General features: G+C 35.3%; 1 protein-coding gene across 1 annotated transcript in view; it reads left to right on the top strand.

Moving 5' to 3' along the window:
* LOC311155134 (uncharacterized protein C8orf34 homolog) overlaps positions 1-18,888 on the top strand; it is a gene marked incomplete at its 5' end in the record, with an annotated part of 140,312 nt that overhangs the window by 83,397 nt on the left and 38,027 nt on the right. The window contains one exon of the mRNA XM_084208059.1: positions 12,406-12,541. Coding sequence (XP_084064185.1) covers positions 12,406-12,541 — 136 coding nt within the window. The remainder of the gene's footprint in view (positions 1-12,405; positions 12,542-18,888) is intronic.

Genomic DNA, 18,888 nt, shown 5'->3' with positions numbered 1-18,888 from the left:
CCCTTTATTTTATTAAAACCAAAAGTTGCAAGGAGATTGAAATGATGAGAATAAAAACTTGAAAAGGTGGTGTAAATGAAACTATAAAAGAACAAAATTGTTCTTAAAGGGATAATTCATAATAAAACAAGTGATAGTCACATATTTGTCCTTTTTAACCTAAGTAAAGAGCATACTTTCTGTTTGTCCAAAACATTCTGACATTATTGCAGAATTTTAAAATATTATTGACTTTAGTATTTTCCTATTTTTGAATCTATAAATGCTGACATTGAAGTATGAAAGTAATGTTGCATGTAATCCTTTCTTAGTCTTCCTTCAAGTTTCTTCTGATGAGTAATTTCAGCTTCAAGTTTGTTCAGACAATTAAAGTATTGTTCAGTAGGATGGAAAAAAATAATATTTGTATTATATAAAAATGCATTTCTTGTTTTACATCATTATTACAAATCATTGTGTACTGTTTATGTGAAATGCAAATGAAGGCTGACTAATTTTATTCTCATGTGTAATCTTTTGCCTGGCTAAACTGAAAACACGAAACTTTGAGATTGAGAAGATAAGCCATGCTTGCCATGTGCAAGTTTTACAGTTTTTTCATGTAGAAATATTCCGCTTCTTGCATGTAGATTTCAGAGCACCTGAAGGCAAATCAGCTGGCTTCATAGACACAAGAGAACTGAGTGTGTGTCCTGCACATACCTTACAGAGATCTTGCCATTCATTATTATAGTTCCCTATGATAGTACAAAGAAGTGGCTAAACATTTATTTTCTTCAAACATTGAGCTGTGAACCAAAGTCTTCATTTCTCTCCTACATGTAGAGAATACCATCCTAATTAATGCTTGCTTTAATGGAATTGTTTCCTCTTGCTCACCTGCCCCCTCTCTAAAAGATTATTTTGGCACATCACAGGAAAATGCTTTTTCTTGAGATACGGATTACTCTATTTTTATTTAGGATATTCAGAAGCTGAGTGAATCTTTGTCATTTTTATGTATACAAATGAACTTTATGTATAATTTAGTTCCTGTTTCAGAGTCTCGGTCAGTTTCTTAGAGTATAAATGACTAAAAGTAAAAGTGCATTAATGTCTGTGAAGAGACAATTCCTCAGAACATCACAGATTTAATTATTCAATCACAATCACCTAACTGCAGAAGTACTCTTAAGTAATGTTGAGGGTAGAGAAGACTTGTCAAGGTGTCTAACAATAGCTTCCAGACCTGTTTCTCCATTTGGCTGTATGGGGAAATGTGTCCATGTGGGGGATTTTGTGAAATGGTTTTCATGCTTGCGTGGATGTCCTCAGAGGGATAGAAAAATCTTTTGACAAGTTTGAATATTTCTGAGAGGAACTTTTGTTTTCCTGAAGTTTTTCAGGAAATGGGTAGCAACTGGGTTATGTCAGTCACAAATAATCTGGCTGAATTTATCATTGGGGGGGTTTTATGAATATTCACATAATGATTTGATAAAAACAATACTTTTTTTGGGTGAAATTTGTTCAAAATAGATGTCTGGTTACCAGGGCAAAGTATTGTTCTCCCAAAGCAGTAGTTATTTTTTTGTCTTTGAATATTAATTTTCTATTGATGCGTTCAAAAGCATGGTGAAATGGCTTGAATAACATATTTGCTTAAGGAACCTGAAATCTCAGTTAAAACTTCTAAATTCTATAAATATTGTAGTTATACCACCCGTGACTTGGGGACTGTCTTTCTGATAGCCTGTTTAGAATTTGCTTGGATTATATGGATTTGATTACTTTATATTAGCCATAATTTATAGTTTGTAAGTGAGGAACAGTTGGGCAAGAATTCACATCATATTGAATCTTCACATAGAGAAATGCTCCATAAGAAATAGAACATTAATCATATGGAGAACTTTCACTGGTGTGTTAGGAAGTAGTGTCAGCCTTCTGAGCTTCTTGAACTTCTTAACCAGACTGTTTTTAAGTGCTCATCTGAGAAGGAACTTTGATTGTACCTAGACAATTGGAAAGGTCATTTAGGAGCTGAGGAAAGCTCCTAAATGTGTGTTTCTCTGGATATGCTGAAGTACTCACTGTCAGATGTTACAAACTGCTTCTTGTGTTTTGAGAAACTTAATGGATGTTGAATTTGGAATTGATATGACAATTTTATGAAGGATCAAATGTATGTGTACACTAGTTTCAGCATAATATTTGTATCTGTAATATGGAAATTGATAAATTACTACGTTTTGAAAATTTTTTTGAGCCTGTGGATCACTTTCTAATTTATGTTAATTTTCAAAATACCAAGACTTGTCCATTAGGTCTGCATTCATTTAAAAAACTGTATCATAATATCAGATATAATTTAATTTATGCACATTACCATATTTCAGGAATTTTAAAACAGATGAAAAGGTGATAAGAAGGTAAGACAGTGTGTTGATAACAAGCCTGATTTTAGTCTGCTTCTCATGTTCAAGCTTATTTCCAAGTTCAATCATAATAGATTTTATCAGCTTGGCATTGCTCAGTTAAATAAGAAAAAAATAAAAGGCAACGGTTACTTGCCATGTGTAATAGTTTTTTTAAAAAATGGAAAATTATATCTTTAATGTGGTAATACATAATAGTAAGAATCATATGTTGGTAATATATTAGGAATGTGTTTCTGAAGATATGAATATTCTCATAGAATCTCAGTTTCAAAAAACTTCTGTGTCTTGAGAGAAGCAAGAAGCAGAATTGCACTAAATTTTAAGGTTGTTAGAGCAGCAGTGGTGAGTCGTAGATGAGGTATCATTCTGTTCATGTAAAAATGATACCTTGTTTTCTTTTATTACTGATGCTTTGATAAACATATTCATATTCTGACTTGTTAATGTTACTTCAATACTAGATGCTTTTACCCCTTAGGCTTATGGCTCTGGGAGAAGGGCTGAGTCTAACTGAATATGAAAGCTTGTTTTTTTTGGAGAAGGTGATCTTGCTTCCTCCTCTGTTCCTTCAGGCAGAGTTGTAGGCTCCTGTTGTTTCCTTTAGATGGATCTTTATCCTTGAACCCTCAGTGTGCCAAGCAAGTTCTGCAACTCTACCAACACACATGCAGCAGATTCCACCTTAAATATAGTACTTTTCATATGCTGACCAGAGTCAGGTAAAAATCAAGCACTGATATCACTGGGAATGGTAGAAAGGGGTAAGAACACAGGAATAAATGGGACTTCACCACTGGAAACAAGCCATTGGAATACAGAACTTCATCCTTCGTGGCTGCAGGTTAGTACCTTGGAGTTTGACCTCATTCCTAAACCATTTGAGCTAACTAGTGAGGTTTGCTAGTGTGCCTGAAGATTGAAAACCATGAATTACTTGGCGTTCTTGTGTTGACCTACCTTTCTTCTTGGTGCAGTGTTGCCTGTTTCCTTTTGGCAAGGATCTTTCCTGCTGTTGGGGTTTTTTCTTCATTTTCTCTGTTCCTCCTGTTGATGTGGTTTGTACTGTGACTTTGTCTTTATTTCATTTTTAGGTTTTCTAACAGCCAAACTGCCTGCAGTCTAGGAAATTAGTACAGAGAAGGAAATACAATAAGTTAGTAATTTATCTTCTGTGATACAATGTACTCATTTCCTCTGCCTTCATCCAGCCTATGATGATTGTGCTTCCTAATGTTTTGCATTTCCTTTACCCTTTTTTCACAGCTCTTAGAGGAACATTTGATATCTGCCAGTCTAGAGTTTCTGACTCCCTCTTAGTCAGTGAGAGTGTGGATAGAGTGGTTAGCCTGGGGTTTTTATCCCCCACAGGAAAAGGACATACAGTGGCTGCCAGGGGATGTGGTTCATATTCTGTTCCACTGCTGTGGACTCCAAAGTTAAAGATATCTCAAGATCTACCTGAGTTTCACAGCTCTCATTTTAAGGAGCTAGAACCCCAAAGGAAGAAACTTGAAATACTTAAGATAAATTTTCAGTCTGTGGAGTCATGGAAAATTCCCTTTGAGTTCAATGGAGTCATGATTAGTATTAGTGTGTCTTGAGAAGTAGAATTGTCAGATAAAATTTTCTGATTGATTTTCAAAATAGTTTTAATCTTCTGAAATGAAATATTCTGGAGAAATATGTGGTTCGTATCCAGCAGATAAAGTAGTGTTGAGTAAAAGCAAATGTATCTCTATGATGTTAAAGATACTAGGCCTGAACTAACATTGCATGACCTAACATGCTGTAATGCCTGATTTATTTTTAGGCAATAATCTTGTCCTGCAATATTCAATGAAAGTGTAGCAACCAAATGTATTATATGTACCACTAGGTCATTTTCCATTTCAGCCAGGTCTCTGTCTTGCATTGCAGAATGCTCGCAGCAAAACCAAAAACCTATTTTTCTCCTTTGCAAATCAAAAGCATGAGGAAACATAAGACAATGAACTCATAGGTTACACAAAGCAATGTAACAGAATAAACAGCACCTTTACAACATCTCCAACTGCACATGTTTTTGAGTAACCTAAACTTCATTTAAAAAGCATTTACTTCTCTCTATTAAAAAAAGAAAAAAATATTGGAAAACTGTATGGTATATTTGAAACCTTATTAAATGATTAATCTATTGGATGTGTGAAATGTTTTCAACATACCTGCTAGTTTATATGCTTGACCCAGCTGGGGAGATAAAAATATTAAATTTTTTTCTACCCTCTTTGGAAAGATGTCAGTGGTATGAACTTAATCAATGAGTGAGGAAGAGCATGTACTGTCAGCTGTGATGCCATTGGTATGCTGATGGTATCCAGCTCAGTGTCTGCTTCTCAGAGTGTAGACAGTGCAGTCTTCCAGATGTCCCAGCGTCTGGCCAAAAATAAAGATAGTGATACAAAACAGATGGTCTTGTCTCAGGACCAGGCAGAGTTGATGCAAGCTGATAGAGAGATGGGGCTGGAAGAAATGGCAGAGCCTTGGTCGTTGGATGCCATGCTATACTCATTCTCATCCTGGATTCACAGTTAGCAGAAGTAACAAGGAGGGCTGTTTTCCCTTCGCAGCTTGCAGAAGTTGAAGAGCAATAGAAAAGATCCACAAAATGTTTCTTCTAGTTTTTTTAGCTAAGAGCTTTGGTGATTATCATAGAATTACTTATGTGGTTACTGTCTCAGTCAGGACTTTAATGAATCTAGAGCTCAATAGGAACTTTCACATACAACACAGGAATTATCTGTTGCTAAATGTGCCTGTGCACACAGAGAGTTTAGAGATTTCATTGCTTTTTCCCTGCGTGCCCAAAATGTCCAGTCTGAGATCGCTCATATATTAGTCCCTTAATTAACTGGAAGTTTTCTAGTATAATATATGCAATAGTGCCTGACTGACAGGCACTTTTTCTAAAATATGAGATGTGCTAGTTTATCAGTAGAAAATTTAAGCTGTATAAGCATTATGCTTCTTACTTACTGTGGTTCTCTTTCATGAAGAAAATTCTCTGGAGGAAAAGTAAAATGTTTTAGTTTTACTTAAATAATTTTAATTTAAAAAAAAGAAGTTGGGAAAATAGATATTTGCACTGTAGGAATTCTTGATGTATGTAGGTTTATGAAAGAGAGCATACATACTGGCACTCCAAAAATCTTTGGACAAACAGTTAAAAAAAAAAAAGCTCTATTGGAAGGTTCAGTGTTACTGGAAATTTTTGGCATAAGATTATTTGTAATTTTAATGCTTTTCCTCAACTTTTATTTTAATAAAAGGTGTATGAATTTCCACTGGCCTCTCAAAAACCTAGCTAAGATTAATCCAGCCAAGGGACTGGTAGAGTAACTTACATGGCTGCAAAGAGAACGAATGTGGCGCTCAGTGCAAAAATTGATTCACAAAATACTAAACAGGATAATATTTTGTCTGATTGGCTGAAACTGCACTGTAGTGGCTCTGTGTTTTGTGAGGAATACTGAACTAATGAATTACTCATCTTAGCTCATTTTTGTAAAACTTATATAAACTGCATGTAAATTAATTCAAAATAGACTTAATGAATAAAAAGGTAAAATTCAGTATTACAGATATATATTGTAAGGCACATCTGTACTACATTAACCAAATGCACTTCAAAATATTACAGCTGTCTCCCCTTTGTTAAAAAATAAAAAAACCACAAACCGAAACCTTTTAAATATACATTCTTTTCTAATGCTTTGATATTTTTGTTATGATTGAAGAAAAACTTAGGGACTTAAACATGGTTTTTTTCTATTATTATGAAAAAGCTTTTTTTGGTGTTTTTTTAAGAATGCAGAGTTGAACTGTGGCCCAAATTGTACACAACTATTGTGGTTGCAGGAATGAGTGACATCAGAACTGGAGCTAATTAGAAATATTGATCAAAATTTGCTTTTAATTTTAAAAGTTGCTTTTTTTAAAAGTTAAGGGGAAAAAAAAAGGAAAAAATAAAAATTTACCAAGGGGAAGACATTCCCTTAAATGCCTTCTGAACTCCAGAATTTCAGGTGGTTTTACCTCATTATGACCTTTTTGAGAGTCTGCATTATTACAGTGCATGCACTGGTGTACAGTTATGGCAATTGCAGTAATGCATTGTAGAATGTGATGTAGCAAGTGAAATATTCTAAATTTTATTTTATTGGTAAGGTAGAAGTAATGAAAATGCTCCAAACAACACTAGATTCCCATTAATGTGAAAATAAAGATTTAAAAATAATTCATTAGCACTGAATGAAACTTCCTAGTTGGTAGCTTAGACCAATGAGTTTGAAATCCCTACTGGTAAGGAGCAACAGTAGTTATTTAGTCAGTTATTGTTGCTGAACTGGTGGGCGAGCAGTGGTTATTTGGTGATATTAGATCCCTGGATTACAAGTAGGGGAATGATAAGAGAGCAGAATGCCAGTTCTTTTCAACTGTGATTATAGACTTTCTCATGTAAAAAAATGAGACCATAATATGCTCTGAAGCCCCCTGCACTGCACGTAGAGATGCACTCATCTCCTAAGTCAGTGTTCCATCAGTCTTGCCTGCAAGTTATTTGTTTTCAATCAAAAGTAACTATCGCACCTTGTGGAAAAAGGGAGAATAAGCAGGAGCCCTGTGGGCCAGTCCTTCATGTAGTTTTCTGAGATACTGAAGTGTTTAATTAAACTAGAACATCTTCATCAGAAAAGGCTACCTCCTATGTTAATTCTAATCCCAGCTGAGGGAAGACAGGAAGAGGGAGATACTGAGGAAAGATTCCTTTCACTCTTGCTGATTAAAAGTGACAACTCAAATCAATGATTAATTGTATATTTCAGTTGCTGAAACAATGCTGCTTTCCTTACTCCCATGTTGGTTTTGTGGTTTTTAGACTATGGAGTGAGATTCTGCTTCATTGGCTCTGACAACTGATACAGGTAGATGTAGATGAGCAAACCCAAGGACTCAACAGCATAATGTTTCAATTGGCTTTCTGTGCATCCATCAGTGAAAGCACAAACGTTTAGGGAATTTATTGTCAACTTGAGATGCTTCTTAAATAAGATGTCTTCAGAAAATTGTGTTGAAAAATTTTAGATGCACCTTAGGAGTGCACCTTAGTCTGTTGATGTATTTATTGATATTTAAAGAAATATCAATATTTATTTGTTCATATTTGTATCAAAAGTCTATGGCATGAGTCTGAACTAGGTGAAATTCTGGTATTTGAAGATGTTTATGGAAAAACATCTTAGAACATATGTACCAGACTACAGCATTTTCTGCTCCATAACATTGAAAAAACAAAATTATATGTTCTGCAGTTAGTGTAGTGCAGAAGATAACTTCAGTTTTGCATCTGTTGAAGCAAATATTTAAAATATCTATTTCAAGAGTGAAGCATCAGATATTCTAAGTTCATGATTCTTCCTTTTCTGGAAGCCTACTTCGTGCTTGCCCCAATATTTCACTAGGAATTAATGTGGTCTTTTTGTCTCTTGATATCTGGCAAGATAATTTATCTAAAACAAAGAGGATTGGTTAACATATTAAGACACATAAAAATATGACATATAAAGCTGCTTAGATTCCACAAGCAGAACTTCTATCAGCAGTAGGATTTTTGATTTGAGTTTTTTGGGTTCTTTCTTTGTTCGGTTTGTTGTTCAATGTTTGCCTTTTTTTTTTTTTTTTTGGTTGGTTGGGTGGGCCTTTGTTTGTTTTCAAATAGAGATTAGTAGAGCATACTAAGAGTCTGTGCTTCAGCCAACAAGGCCTTGACAAATCAATGCTATATACAAGGAATATATCAATGTCTACCATAAGGTAAGAACACTACCCTGAAGAATTAATTGTTTCAACAAATGAGACATTATTTTACTGATGCATCAGGATTGCCTGGTGGCATGCAAGAATATAAATCAGAATTCATTACTGAATTTTTACTCTCACATGAAAACATTTAGTGCTTTTCTTAGTATTAGACTGAACTGACAAACTGAGCTGCCATAGACTTTCCAGCTTTGAACCTTATACTTCTTGAAGTACTCCTGGGAAATTACTACATGTTTTATAATGGAGGAAGGAGACAAGAGTGACTGGATCATAGAAAACAATACAACATAGCTGATTATGTGAGCCTTCTGTGCAACTAAGCTTTCACTGTATTTTATAGGAGTTTTGCATAAGAGCTCTGTCCTTAAAATGAATGGTGGGCAAGTCTTGTGTTTGTAAGATGATTCCACAATCTATCATCCCAAGACAATAAGCAGTCTTGCACAGTTTCTGGAATACTTGGCACTAGTGAGTGCCCCTTTCCCTCTCGCCATCCCTTCCTCCCAAAAAAGAAAGTAAGTAAATATTTGTGAACAATGTCCTATTTAAAAACATTACATTGTTATTGGGCTATATTCTTGTTTTGTTGAAGTAGGTAACGTTTTTCCCCTCCCCTTTTTGGTGAAAGTTTTCTATATAAAAAAAATCACAATGAATTAAGCTTAGCACAGCTTTATTATTAATCTAGAAAACATCTGCTATGCAATATTACACTTGTGATCTTTATCTCACTTCCAAGTATTTATGTGTACTGTTGTGGGAAAGCATAAAGATTGCAGCAGTATGAATTCCTTTTGGTAAATTGCTGATTTGAGGAAAATGAAAGGTTCTTTTTGCTTGGTTCACATGTAGTTTTTTTAATGCACAGAACATATTTAATGGAAATTGCTGTAGGACTGAAGCTGGGTCTTCACATGCCCTTTCTAGAGAATAGCAGACAGTGAACATTAAAGCACAGAAATACAGTGAACAATCATACATTAAAATAGCAAACATTTATTAGCATAAATGAGATGGTTTCATTATGTGAACCTTCAGCCTCTCACTGTACAAAGATAGAAAGCAATTTTCTAAGGATTTGAGAAGTTTCACTGTATTCTTGTCTTTCATGACAGAAGCAGTCACCAGCTTGGCTTTTCTTTCTCTCTTTTCTTCGTGAATTACCTCATTGCTGTTCAATAAAATCACGGAGCCACTCAGCTGTATCATCACTAGTTGGTCTAGCAAAGAATACAAAGAAAGAGAAAAGATCCAGTGTCCAGACCCTGTAACTGTATTGACTCTCTAATGAAATCCTATTTTGCTAAGACTGGTTCTTTCTGATAGAAGCATCTGAACCTTTGGAGCTCTTTTTTTAACTCTTAAAAGCACTAATGCATTCACTGATTATATTTATTTTAATAACTCCCTTATTTGTGATCAGATATTTTTCTGCAAAGCACATGTGAATTATTGAACAATATGCACACATACATTCAGAGTTTAGCACTAAAATTTCTGTATGGTTGTTTTACTGCTGTTAAGTTTTGTTGTTTTATTGGTTTTGTTTTGTGTTTTTTTTAATTAAAAGCCTTTAATAATGGATGATCTGGAAGATGGTGTATAAACTTGCTTACCATCTCAAAAATTCCCATCCAAAGTTATGGGTATTATAAAACAGGCAGCTTCTCAAAGCCCAGTTGCTTTAGTGAGAAAATGTTCAGTATCTGTATTATAAATCTGAAGTATCCAGAAGAAACTGAAATCATTCCATATTGATGCAGAGGTGCAGTAATGAAATGAAATCAAATACTGCAGTTATTTGGATTTGGTAGGTGGAGTTACACTTCCCTGTTTACTTGTATTATTAACAGCTTTTTGTAGTTTGCCATTGACAAATTCCATCCAGAGTTGAATTTGATCAACTAAAATTCCTTGAGAAAAATAACAGTTGTATATGATGTAGGTTTCTGGTGTTTTAAATCTTCATTTTTTATGCACATTACAGTTGTTATTCTCACAGCATCTGACAATAAATCAATACTGCATACTATTCTGCCTACTTGTCTGTTGGCTACTACTACAGGCAGCTCTTGAATCCACATTTCTTGCACAAAGTTTCACTTAATTTTCTTTTGAGAGAAAAAGGCTGGTAGTTGACTAAAAATGACAAAAAAGGCATGGGTTTGATATCCAAATTCAAATATAAAAGGTATCACAGAGGGCAGCCTATATCATTGCTTTGTTGAAACACTTGGCAGCAGAGAATCAAAAGTTAATCAAGCAAAGAACAGTTGAAAACTTTATTTAAAGAAATCACATCTGCTTAGTGGGAGAAAAACCTGAGGCATATACTTCAATTTCTTTTAAGCTGTAATTCATCCAGTGGTTTACATCTGTTAAAAAGTATGGAACTTTTCACACCCCTTTAAAGCACAATTAAACTGTATTTATTTTAATACATAATGTGTTCCAAAATATGTAATACCTTTTCTGAAATGACTCATAGGTGGTTAATTTCATAGCTTTCTATCATATAACCTTCCAGGTCCTTTGAATTAGTTTGTGCATTAACCATACATGAAATTTAAAGCAAAAGGTGTTGAAATGGTGTAAAATGAAGCCAGAAACTTCACTACACTTGTCAATTTATATCAAGGCAACAAATTGGCTGGAAGGGTGGTGGTGGGGAGGAAAGTTTTCTTAAGCAGTAAAATAAAACATTACAGAGAAGAAAATGTAGTTCGAGAACTTTGGTCACAAATTTTTCATGTGAGTTTAACCTAGCTGCTATTGACTGTTGCTCATTAAAATTCATGTCTCCCCAAAAGAGTGTTGTTAACAGGACATAATCCTGATAATTTGACCACATTGCCCTGAGTTTAAAGAACCGTGGTAAGAGTAGGGTCTATGACCTGTAGAGGACAACCAGAAGTATTTTGGGTAGAGATCTGAGGAGTTGTATCTCATTTATTTGTGTATGAAAAGCAGTTGGTTGTCCACTGTGTGTCTATAATGACTATTTGTGTATTTAAATTCCAATTAATTCAATTAATTAGCCTCCTCTGGTTTTAAAGTTCTCTGTGACTTTTCTCCATCTGATATTGGGATTTAAAATATTTTTTGTATTTCCTGCTTTATTCAGATCCTTTAACATTAGGTTTCTTTTGTAAATGTAAATATATGAAAATACATGTGTATAGAATTTCTGAAAAACATTTTAATTAGGTGATGACATACTGTGTACCATAAACCACATGCATCAGTCAGTACGTGGAGTGGTTACATGGTCAGTATATGGTCTTTTAACAGAAGCTAGCCAGTGCTTTGCTTGTTTCAGCTAGAGTCTAATCAAGTTATAAACAACTGAAAATTGGGCTTTCTAGATACATGAGGCATAGAGAACTTGTGTTAGCAAAAATATTTTGTGTTTTGTCTTAGCAAAAAAATAGAGATTAATCTCGAAAGAATGGCCTGACTGTAAACCAAGAGAATTCATTTACAGTCCAACTGAGCTGCACTATTCCAGTGTCATCTTGGGAAAAAAAATCTCTGAGACCCTTTTCTGTCTCCCTTCAAAATGTGAATGATTTTACAGTAATTTAAAATTCAGTTTTTATTGTGAGTTGCCCATATTACAGGAATATGGTAGATTTAAGTATGCACATTATGGTCCCTTTCAATGTGATATATATGTCCATTTCATATTTTGTGTCTTTAGCAGAACACTTATTTTAGCAATATTTTTTCACTGCTAAGTGAATAGATGATGAAAAAACCACAGAGGAAGAGCATACATAATTTTTTTTTTTGTCTTCAATATGTCCAGTGTCAAATAGAGCTATTGGACAGCATCTCTTGATGACAAGTTTTTAAAAAATGAACCATATAAATGAAGATTTTTAAAATATGCAGCATGGTTTGATGTGGAAATGATACTGAAAACTTTTTAAGGAACCCCTTATAAGATGGTGATAATATAAAAAAAATAAAAATCCTTTCAAATGTCTTTTCCTATTAGTATGCAAGTAGCTGTTTTCTTCCCGATTTTTGAGCAGTTCCATTTTTTAGTGGTTCTACAGGTAAGGCTTCTTTATTGCTGCAAAATTTAATCATGTGTTCATCCCTTTGTTCTGTCTTGTTGCAGAGGATCTTGATGATCTCAGAATGGAAGGAGTAACAAGTGTGGTGTCTTCTGGGAGCAAATTCAATCAGACTCGAAGTGCTCATACGGCTGAGCCTCAAGCAAAGGTCACATTGAATATATGTGCAAGATGTGCCAGGTAAAATCGAAACAAAACCAGATCATGCTAACCAATACATTTTTTTCTTCCAGGTATTTGGCTGTGTTTTGTGCTTATGGACCAGGTGATGACCTCTCCTGTGCTAAAAAAAATTAATTACTTAGCTACTGGCTACCCCATGACCTCTGGCATTTGAATTGTACAACTTAGGTTTATGCTTGATGTGTCGCATCGACAGTGAATCAAAGAACATCGTTAGTCTTAGGCCTTGCTTCACAGCTTGAAACTATTTTGAGCCCTTCCGTCTCTGAATTTCATTAGTTATTTGAGCTTCTGTGGTTTTTCAGGGGATGAATCAGAGAATTTAAGGGTTCAAATCCAATTTGAAAAGCACCTGTATAAATGGAGATTTAGTTGCACAGGTGCAGTTCAGGATTTCAAATAGTTGCTTCTTAGCACTTTATAATCTCATCCTGTTTCACCTCTGAGAAATAATTTAGTCAGGTTGAACCCCTTTTGGTTTTGACAGCTGGCAATAATTTTTGCATTTACAGTATGAAGACCAAATAAACAGGTTAGTATTCCTGTAGCTTAGTCAACTTGAGAATGCAACACTAACAGAAACCCCTTAAATTTCCTGGATAAATTCTTCTATGTAGACAAAAGCTCATTTGGAGAAAGGATTTAAGCCTGTTTAAATGACAAAACTAGCCTTCTCACCCTTCTGTTAATGGTTCAGATTAGCAAGAATAATATAGAGGCATGCCAATTTTATCTGCCTGCCTTTGCCAGTGGCTGTTCTATTGTGTAGTTTGAGAGCGGATTAGCCACTTGTAAATAAAAAGCAACCTGTGGTGAAATTAAGTCAAAAGTTTGGCCATATGCCACCCTACTTTTTTCTACTTTTTTCCCCATTTTGCTCATAAATTACTACTTTTCTAAAGCTCTTATATAGACATACAAGACATGCTTCAAGACATTTTCTGATGCTCTGGAAGCACAACTACAGGCAGAACTGAATCACTCATGCAGTAGCATCTCTAGCAGGGTTGTGGAGCCTCAGGGAACTTCACCTCACAGTACTGTTAGAGCAGCAGTGACTGGATGGCCTTGTAATTCTAGAGTTTTGCTTGTCAGCAGTGTGGCCTTTAAAAGAGCAAACATGCAAGTCATGGAATTCTTCCCAATTCATACAAACAAATTGCTTATGTTGTAAAATGTTTCCAAACAACTACCTACATGAAAGCATGGCACATTTTTTCACCTGGCATACATAGTCCATGGATTAAGTAGAGAGGCAAGGAATATAGAAACGTTAAGTTCTCTGAATTCTGAAGTTCTGAATTTACATAACATCTTTTATGGATTACTATGAAGGTTAATTAAATTTTGAATTCCCTTAAGTAGCTGCTAACAGCAGGTGCCAAGATACTATATATTCTCTCAATCCTGCACACCAGGGAACAAAGGGCTCAGATCTTGAGCCAAACCTAGCAACCTTGGCTATTGGTATTGTTCTTTAACTGCATGTAATACACGATTCTGGCCTTTAAAATAAAATGAGCTGGGAGAGAAAGATCTCACAAAATTCCTTTTGTCACTTCACTTATCAGAGAGTGCAAAACAATGCTTTATTTTGCCATTGCTCCTTCAATGGTTTTCCTACCATGTTTAAGGAAATCGGTGAGGAACTGGGTGATACCTTCATGACTGTGGTTCTTTTTGCTCTTGTTGCAGTTTAGCAGTTTCTTTAAACTTTGGAGGAATTTAAAAAATACACCATCTCTTTAGGAGCAATGGAAGTCAAAAGAGACAAACTGGTATTTCTGTTGTATCCAGTAGTGAGGAAACTAGCATTTTTTCCTTCAGGGTTATAAATGAAATACATCGGGCAGGAGATCTGTCTCCTTTCAATGCTTGTATTATAAGTGATCAGCTTGGGGGGGGGGGGGGGGGGGGGGGCTTGACAGGTCCACAGTATTCATGCTATTGGTCCCAGGAGTGACTCAGAGGAGAAGAAAAGTGCAGCTTTGTTCACCAGGAGGCAGAGCTGAGAGGGTCCCATCCTCACAAGAACAATGAGTATATACACTTTGCTCAATTTGGTTTGCCAGCCCAGGGGTCCTGGCTCTGACTGATGTCTTCTGTGGCTCGGGCGAGGGGTGACCGAGGTTTTCAGCATCTCTGCTTGGGACTCTGTCCCTGACATCTATACACCACCCTGATCTCTCAATTTTGGTTTGGCTCGTTGCCTTTGGGGGTTTAGTTGATGAGTTTGGGGGGGTTTTACCCCATTGCATCCTGGGTCTGGGGTTAATTTACATGTCTCCTGAGGTCTCCTCCCTTCCCACCGTCAGGAGGGGTTGTCATCCTCCTGGCAGCAGGCAAGGGTGTTACTGAAAGGAGAATTCTCCACAACAGAGGGTTAACAATAACTCTTAACAGGTGATTACAATATGCAGCTAACAAAAGAACTCTCCCAGCCAGTGATCAACTCCCAGCTTAATTTAAACTCTTCAACTTTTAAAAAAATAGGTACTCTTTTTTTACTCATAACAATAAAGTCTGTCCATTCTTTTGGAGCATTCCTTCCTGCTTACTGAGGACACCCGTTCCTCTCTTCAAGACAGTTATTAGTGCAATTAGTTCTCTCTTCAGTACCTTCACAGGGGTTTAGTCTGGCGCCTTCTTGCAGCAGATGAAGTAGGGGGTACAGACAGTTGCATGAAACAAGTGGCTTCAAAGACATGAAGACATTTTTACTGTTTGATTTCATGAGCAATTAGATTATCTGGTAGTCAATGATATAGCCTTGAAAATACTGTGCTATAAAATTAGAGTCTGAGTATTTGGGTCATCTCACTGAATCAGATTCTCACTGTTGGCCTTTGTTTCCGTTGTTATGACAAAGGCTAATATTTAATGTAAGGTCATAATACAGAACCTATTAGAGTATTAATTTGTTTTAGAAATTATATTTTTATGTTTTCATATTCCATTTTCTACTAGTCTCGTGTGCTGCACAGTGTATATATAAATACTGTGATTTGATTGTAGACATGTTTGAATACAATTTAAAATAAGTCAATAAAAGCTGTTATGCATGCTTTTGATTACAATTAAACAGGTATATTTCCTCTTAATGTTATTAATTTTTCAGTTGTACAAGGTGATTTGAAATGATTTGAGCTATTAATGGCAGTGATGTTGTATAGATAATAGGCCTTGTCAAGTCAGATTACCGGATTAGGATTGCTGAAGGTATTTTGGCTGTCGTTATGAGAAATGTGACTTTTTACTTGAAATTTCATTGGCAAAGTTCCAAATATTAGGAAACATATGTCTTGGCTCATACAAAACACTGAATTTTACTCATACATTTGCATAATTGATTTCTTTCAACCTTGATGTATTTTTTTTTAATGCTTTGCTCTCATTACTCACCCATCAATTTACCTTCTATGACACCTCCTTCAGAAGTTTTCCCACTTTCTTGAATATCTTGGAGCTTTTCTGAGAGACATTTATTTGAACAATTGAAGGAGTTTTTCAGTACTAGCTTTAAGTAATTTGGGTTAATATTTTGTATCTCACCTGGAAAGGGCAAATATTCTTATTGAAGTTCCACCCTGTTTCTTCATTAAGAGTGTGTTAGTTTTGGATGCTCTTGCTTCTAGGATTACGTTTTCTTGCCCTAAATCATTAGCGCTCCCTCATTATTTGAAAATTAGAGTGAACACGTCTATGGCTATGTGTAGGTTACCTTAGCCTGAGAATAGTGCTGGTTTCATTTTCTCTGCCCCATAAAACCACCTGCGGTAGGGTGCAGTTATATATCTTATATTTCTGTGGCTTCTTGAGCTTCCTGCAATGAGAGCAATGATTTATGAGAAGAATGGACTAAACCAATGGTTTTCCTCCATGCTGAGATACCTGTGATCAGACTTCAGTTAGTGCCAGTATATCTCCTACCTTTTGTACCACAAAAAAGGAATGCCAAATGGGTGACTATAGTTGGAGATAAAAACCAATTTTGTTACAAGACAAACTAAATCCAGTTTATATTGTGGAGGAAACCTACAATGATGTCAAGACAGTGCATTTGGGAAAATATTCTCACTTGCCCTAAGTCTCTTAGGCAAAAGTACAAACTTGTTTGTGAATCATAAGAAATGAGACTCAGAATTGACTTTATTTGAACTAGAATAAAACTCCCAAACTTGTAACTTTTTTTTAGAAACTGATATTTAACCGTTAATCATAATAATTTCACCAATCATCTTCACATAATAAGAAGGTAGATAGCTATCACAGACCGGGTCTGTAATTTTAAAAAAAGGAAAAGTTCTCCACGCAGACATCCAGGAAATAAAAATAGAGAATTCTTTCAAGATCTCATACCAAATTGGTTTTTATGGCTTATGATTTAAAAAAACTAAAAAAATTCTCCCCAAAACAACCAAGGTCCCAAAAAACCTTTGTAAAAAAGTCCCCAGAGGGCGATGAGAAATTAAAGGAAGGGTTAATTCTACTGGAGTATAAATTGGTTTGTAGTCTGGCATATAACTGTAAGAAACAGAGAGCTTACTGTTTTCTGTATAGATGTTTCACACACGATGAGCGAAATGCAGATGGATAACAGCTTTAAGAGGTTTTTCAAATGGGGAAGTAGCTACCAGAACAATGTTATTCCCATAGCTGCTCTTGGACTACAGGGCAAGTTAAGTAGCATATTAAGTCATCTAAATAAAGGGGTGACATCATTCACAAGGTAGAACAAAACAAGGTTTATTGATACAGAAAAAAAGCTACAAAAAACCCCTACCCTGTATTTGGAAGGTTTGTTTTTTTCTATTTAGGCTGAAAAATTGGGAAGGACACTTCTACTTAAATGGATCTGGATTTTGATTATTTGACTAAAATGGTTATAATAATTCATTCTTTGTCCAAGGGCACAGTTGGTCTGAGTGGCTTACAAAATAGACTGACTCATTCTGTAACATGTTTTTGTGAATCCTTTCTCACATACAGGAAAAACAAATGCATTTCAGGTTGGCCAATGAATTATAAGACATCCTCACACATTAACAAAACTTGTATGGGTTAAATAGATATTTAAATGACAATTTGTAAAAGCCAAACACCACTTCCATAATTCTGATATGTATTGTGACTTGCACATTGAGCATTTTGCAAGAATTTAATCAACCATAAGGTAAAAGATAATATTAATGTACTATTGAATGAATTACAGGGGGTTCTCTTTTTTCTTTTTTCTTTTTTTTTTAAGGACCACCCATTAGCCTTGTATGCCCACTGCCATGCTCAAAAGTTAAATCTTGTTCTTGTGGAGTCTTGCCAATGCATTCCTGAAAGTAAGAAGCTTTTTGTTTTTAATAGCGCAAGGGCTGCATTCATTCTTTTTAACATCAATAGAATACAAAAAAGGGGTTGCATGTGGTTAAAAAAGAAATGGGATTATAGAAAACATACTGTGCCACAAGCTTGAAGGCTTCTGAACAAGAATGTTGGGAAGGAGCACTAGTCGCATACAAATGTACGGTTGAGATGCAATGTTTTAGTTAATATTTTAAGATTAGCTAAAGCAAAAGGACAGTGTAGTGAGGCCTTTTAACATATTAGAGGAATCAATATAGATACAAACAAACAAAGTACATCTATATATTAAAAAAATTAAATGGAGTTTTTCTTACTCTCATCCTTGGGATGTGGAGTACAGTTTAAGTGTAGTAACTTGTACCCTTGAGCTGTTAATGTAGAATAAATTAGGTACTCTGTGCATGCTGCCAATATAGATATTTTTGGAAAGCTTGGTTTGAAGAAAGTACTCAAAGATTCTCATGCCAGTTTGCCTTGCCTGTGAAACCTTACCCTGCTCATCATCTGTGACTTTTACACCTTTAAGATGTCTTGTCCTTCAGTCTTCAAGTTAGCTTGTTTATTTACTAGTAACCTTTTCTTTAACAATTTGGATTTTTTAAAGTTTGGGTTTCTACACTATAGTCTCAGCTACATCCATGCCTGGGTTATAATCATATAAACTATGTGGTGCTAAGTGAAATTTAAAATCACATATTGATTCTCTGCAATACATCAATGGCATTTGAGCAGATCTTCATGATGTAGAGCCCTGACAACCAGGAACCTACAGAGGAGGAGACAAAAGAAATGAAGGAGCCAGCTGTAATTTGACATAATTTCAGATTAATGGTGGAAACTATGGAACTGTTGTTTGAATTGGCCATCATATACCTCTAGAAAAGAACAGGAATTATTTGGTTGGCTGAGGAATTCTATGGTATTAATCCAGCTTCAACTGTTTTATAATCTTAGCATTTGTATGGAAGTGCTTTATCTCAGTACCA

Source organism: Fringilla coelebs, assembly GCF_963513975.1.
Source record: "Fringilla coelebs genome assembly, chromosome: 1".
NCBI lineage: Eukaryota > Metazoa > Chordata > Aves > Passeriformes > Fringillidae > Fringilla > Fringilla coelebs.
The sequence above is the reverse complement of the archived record's forward strand: the minus strand, read 5'-3'. Positions and strand labels throughout refer to the sequence as shown.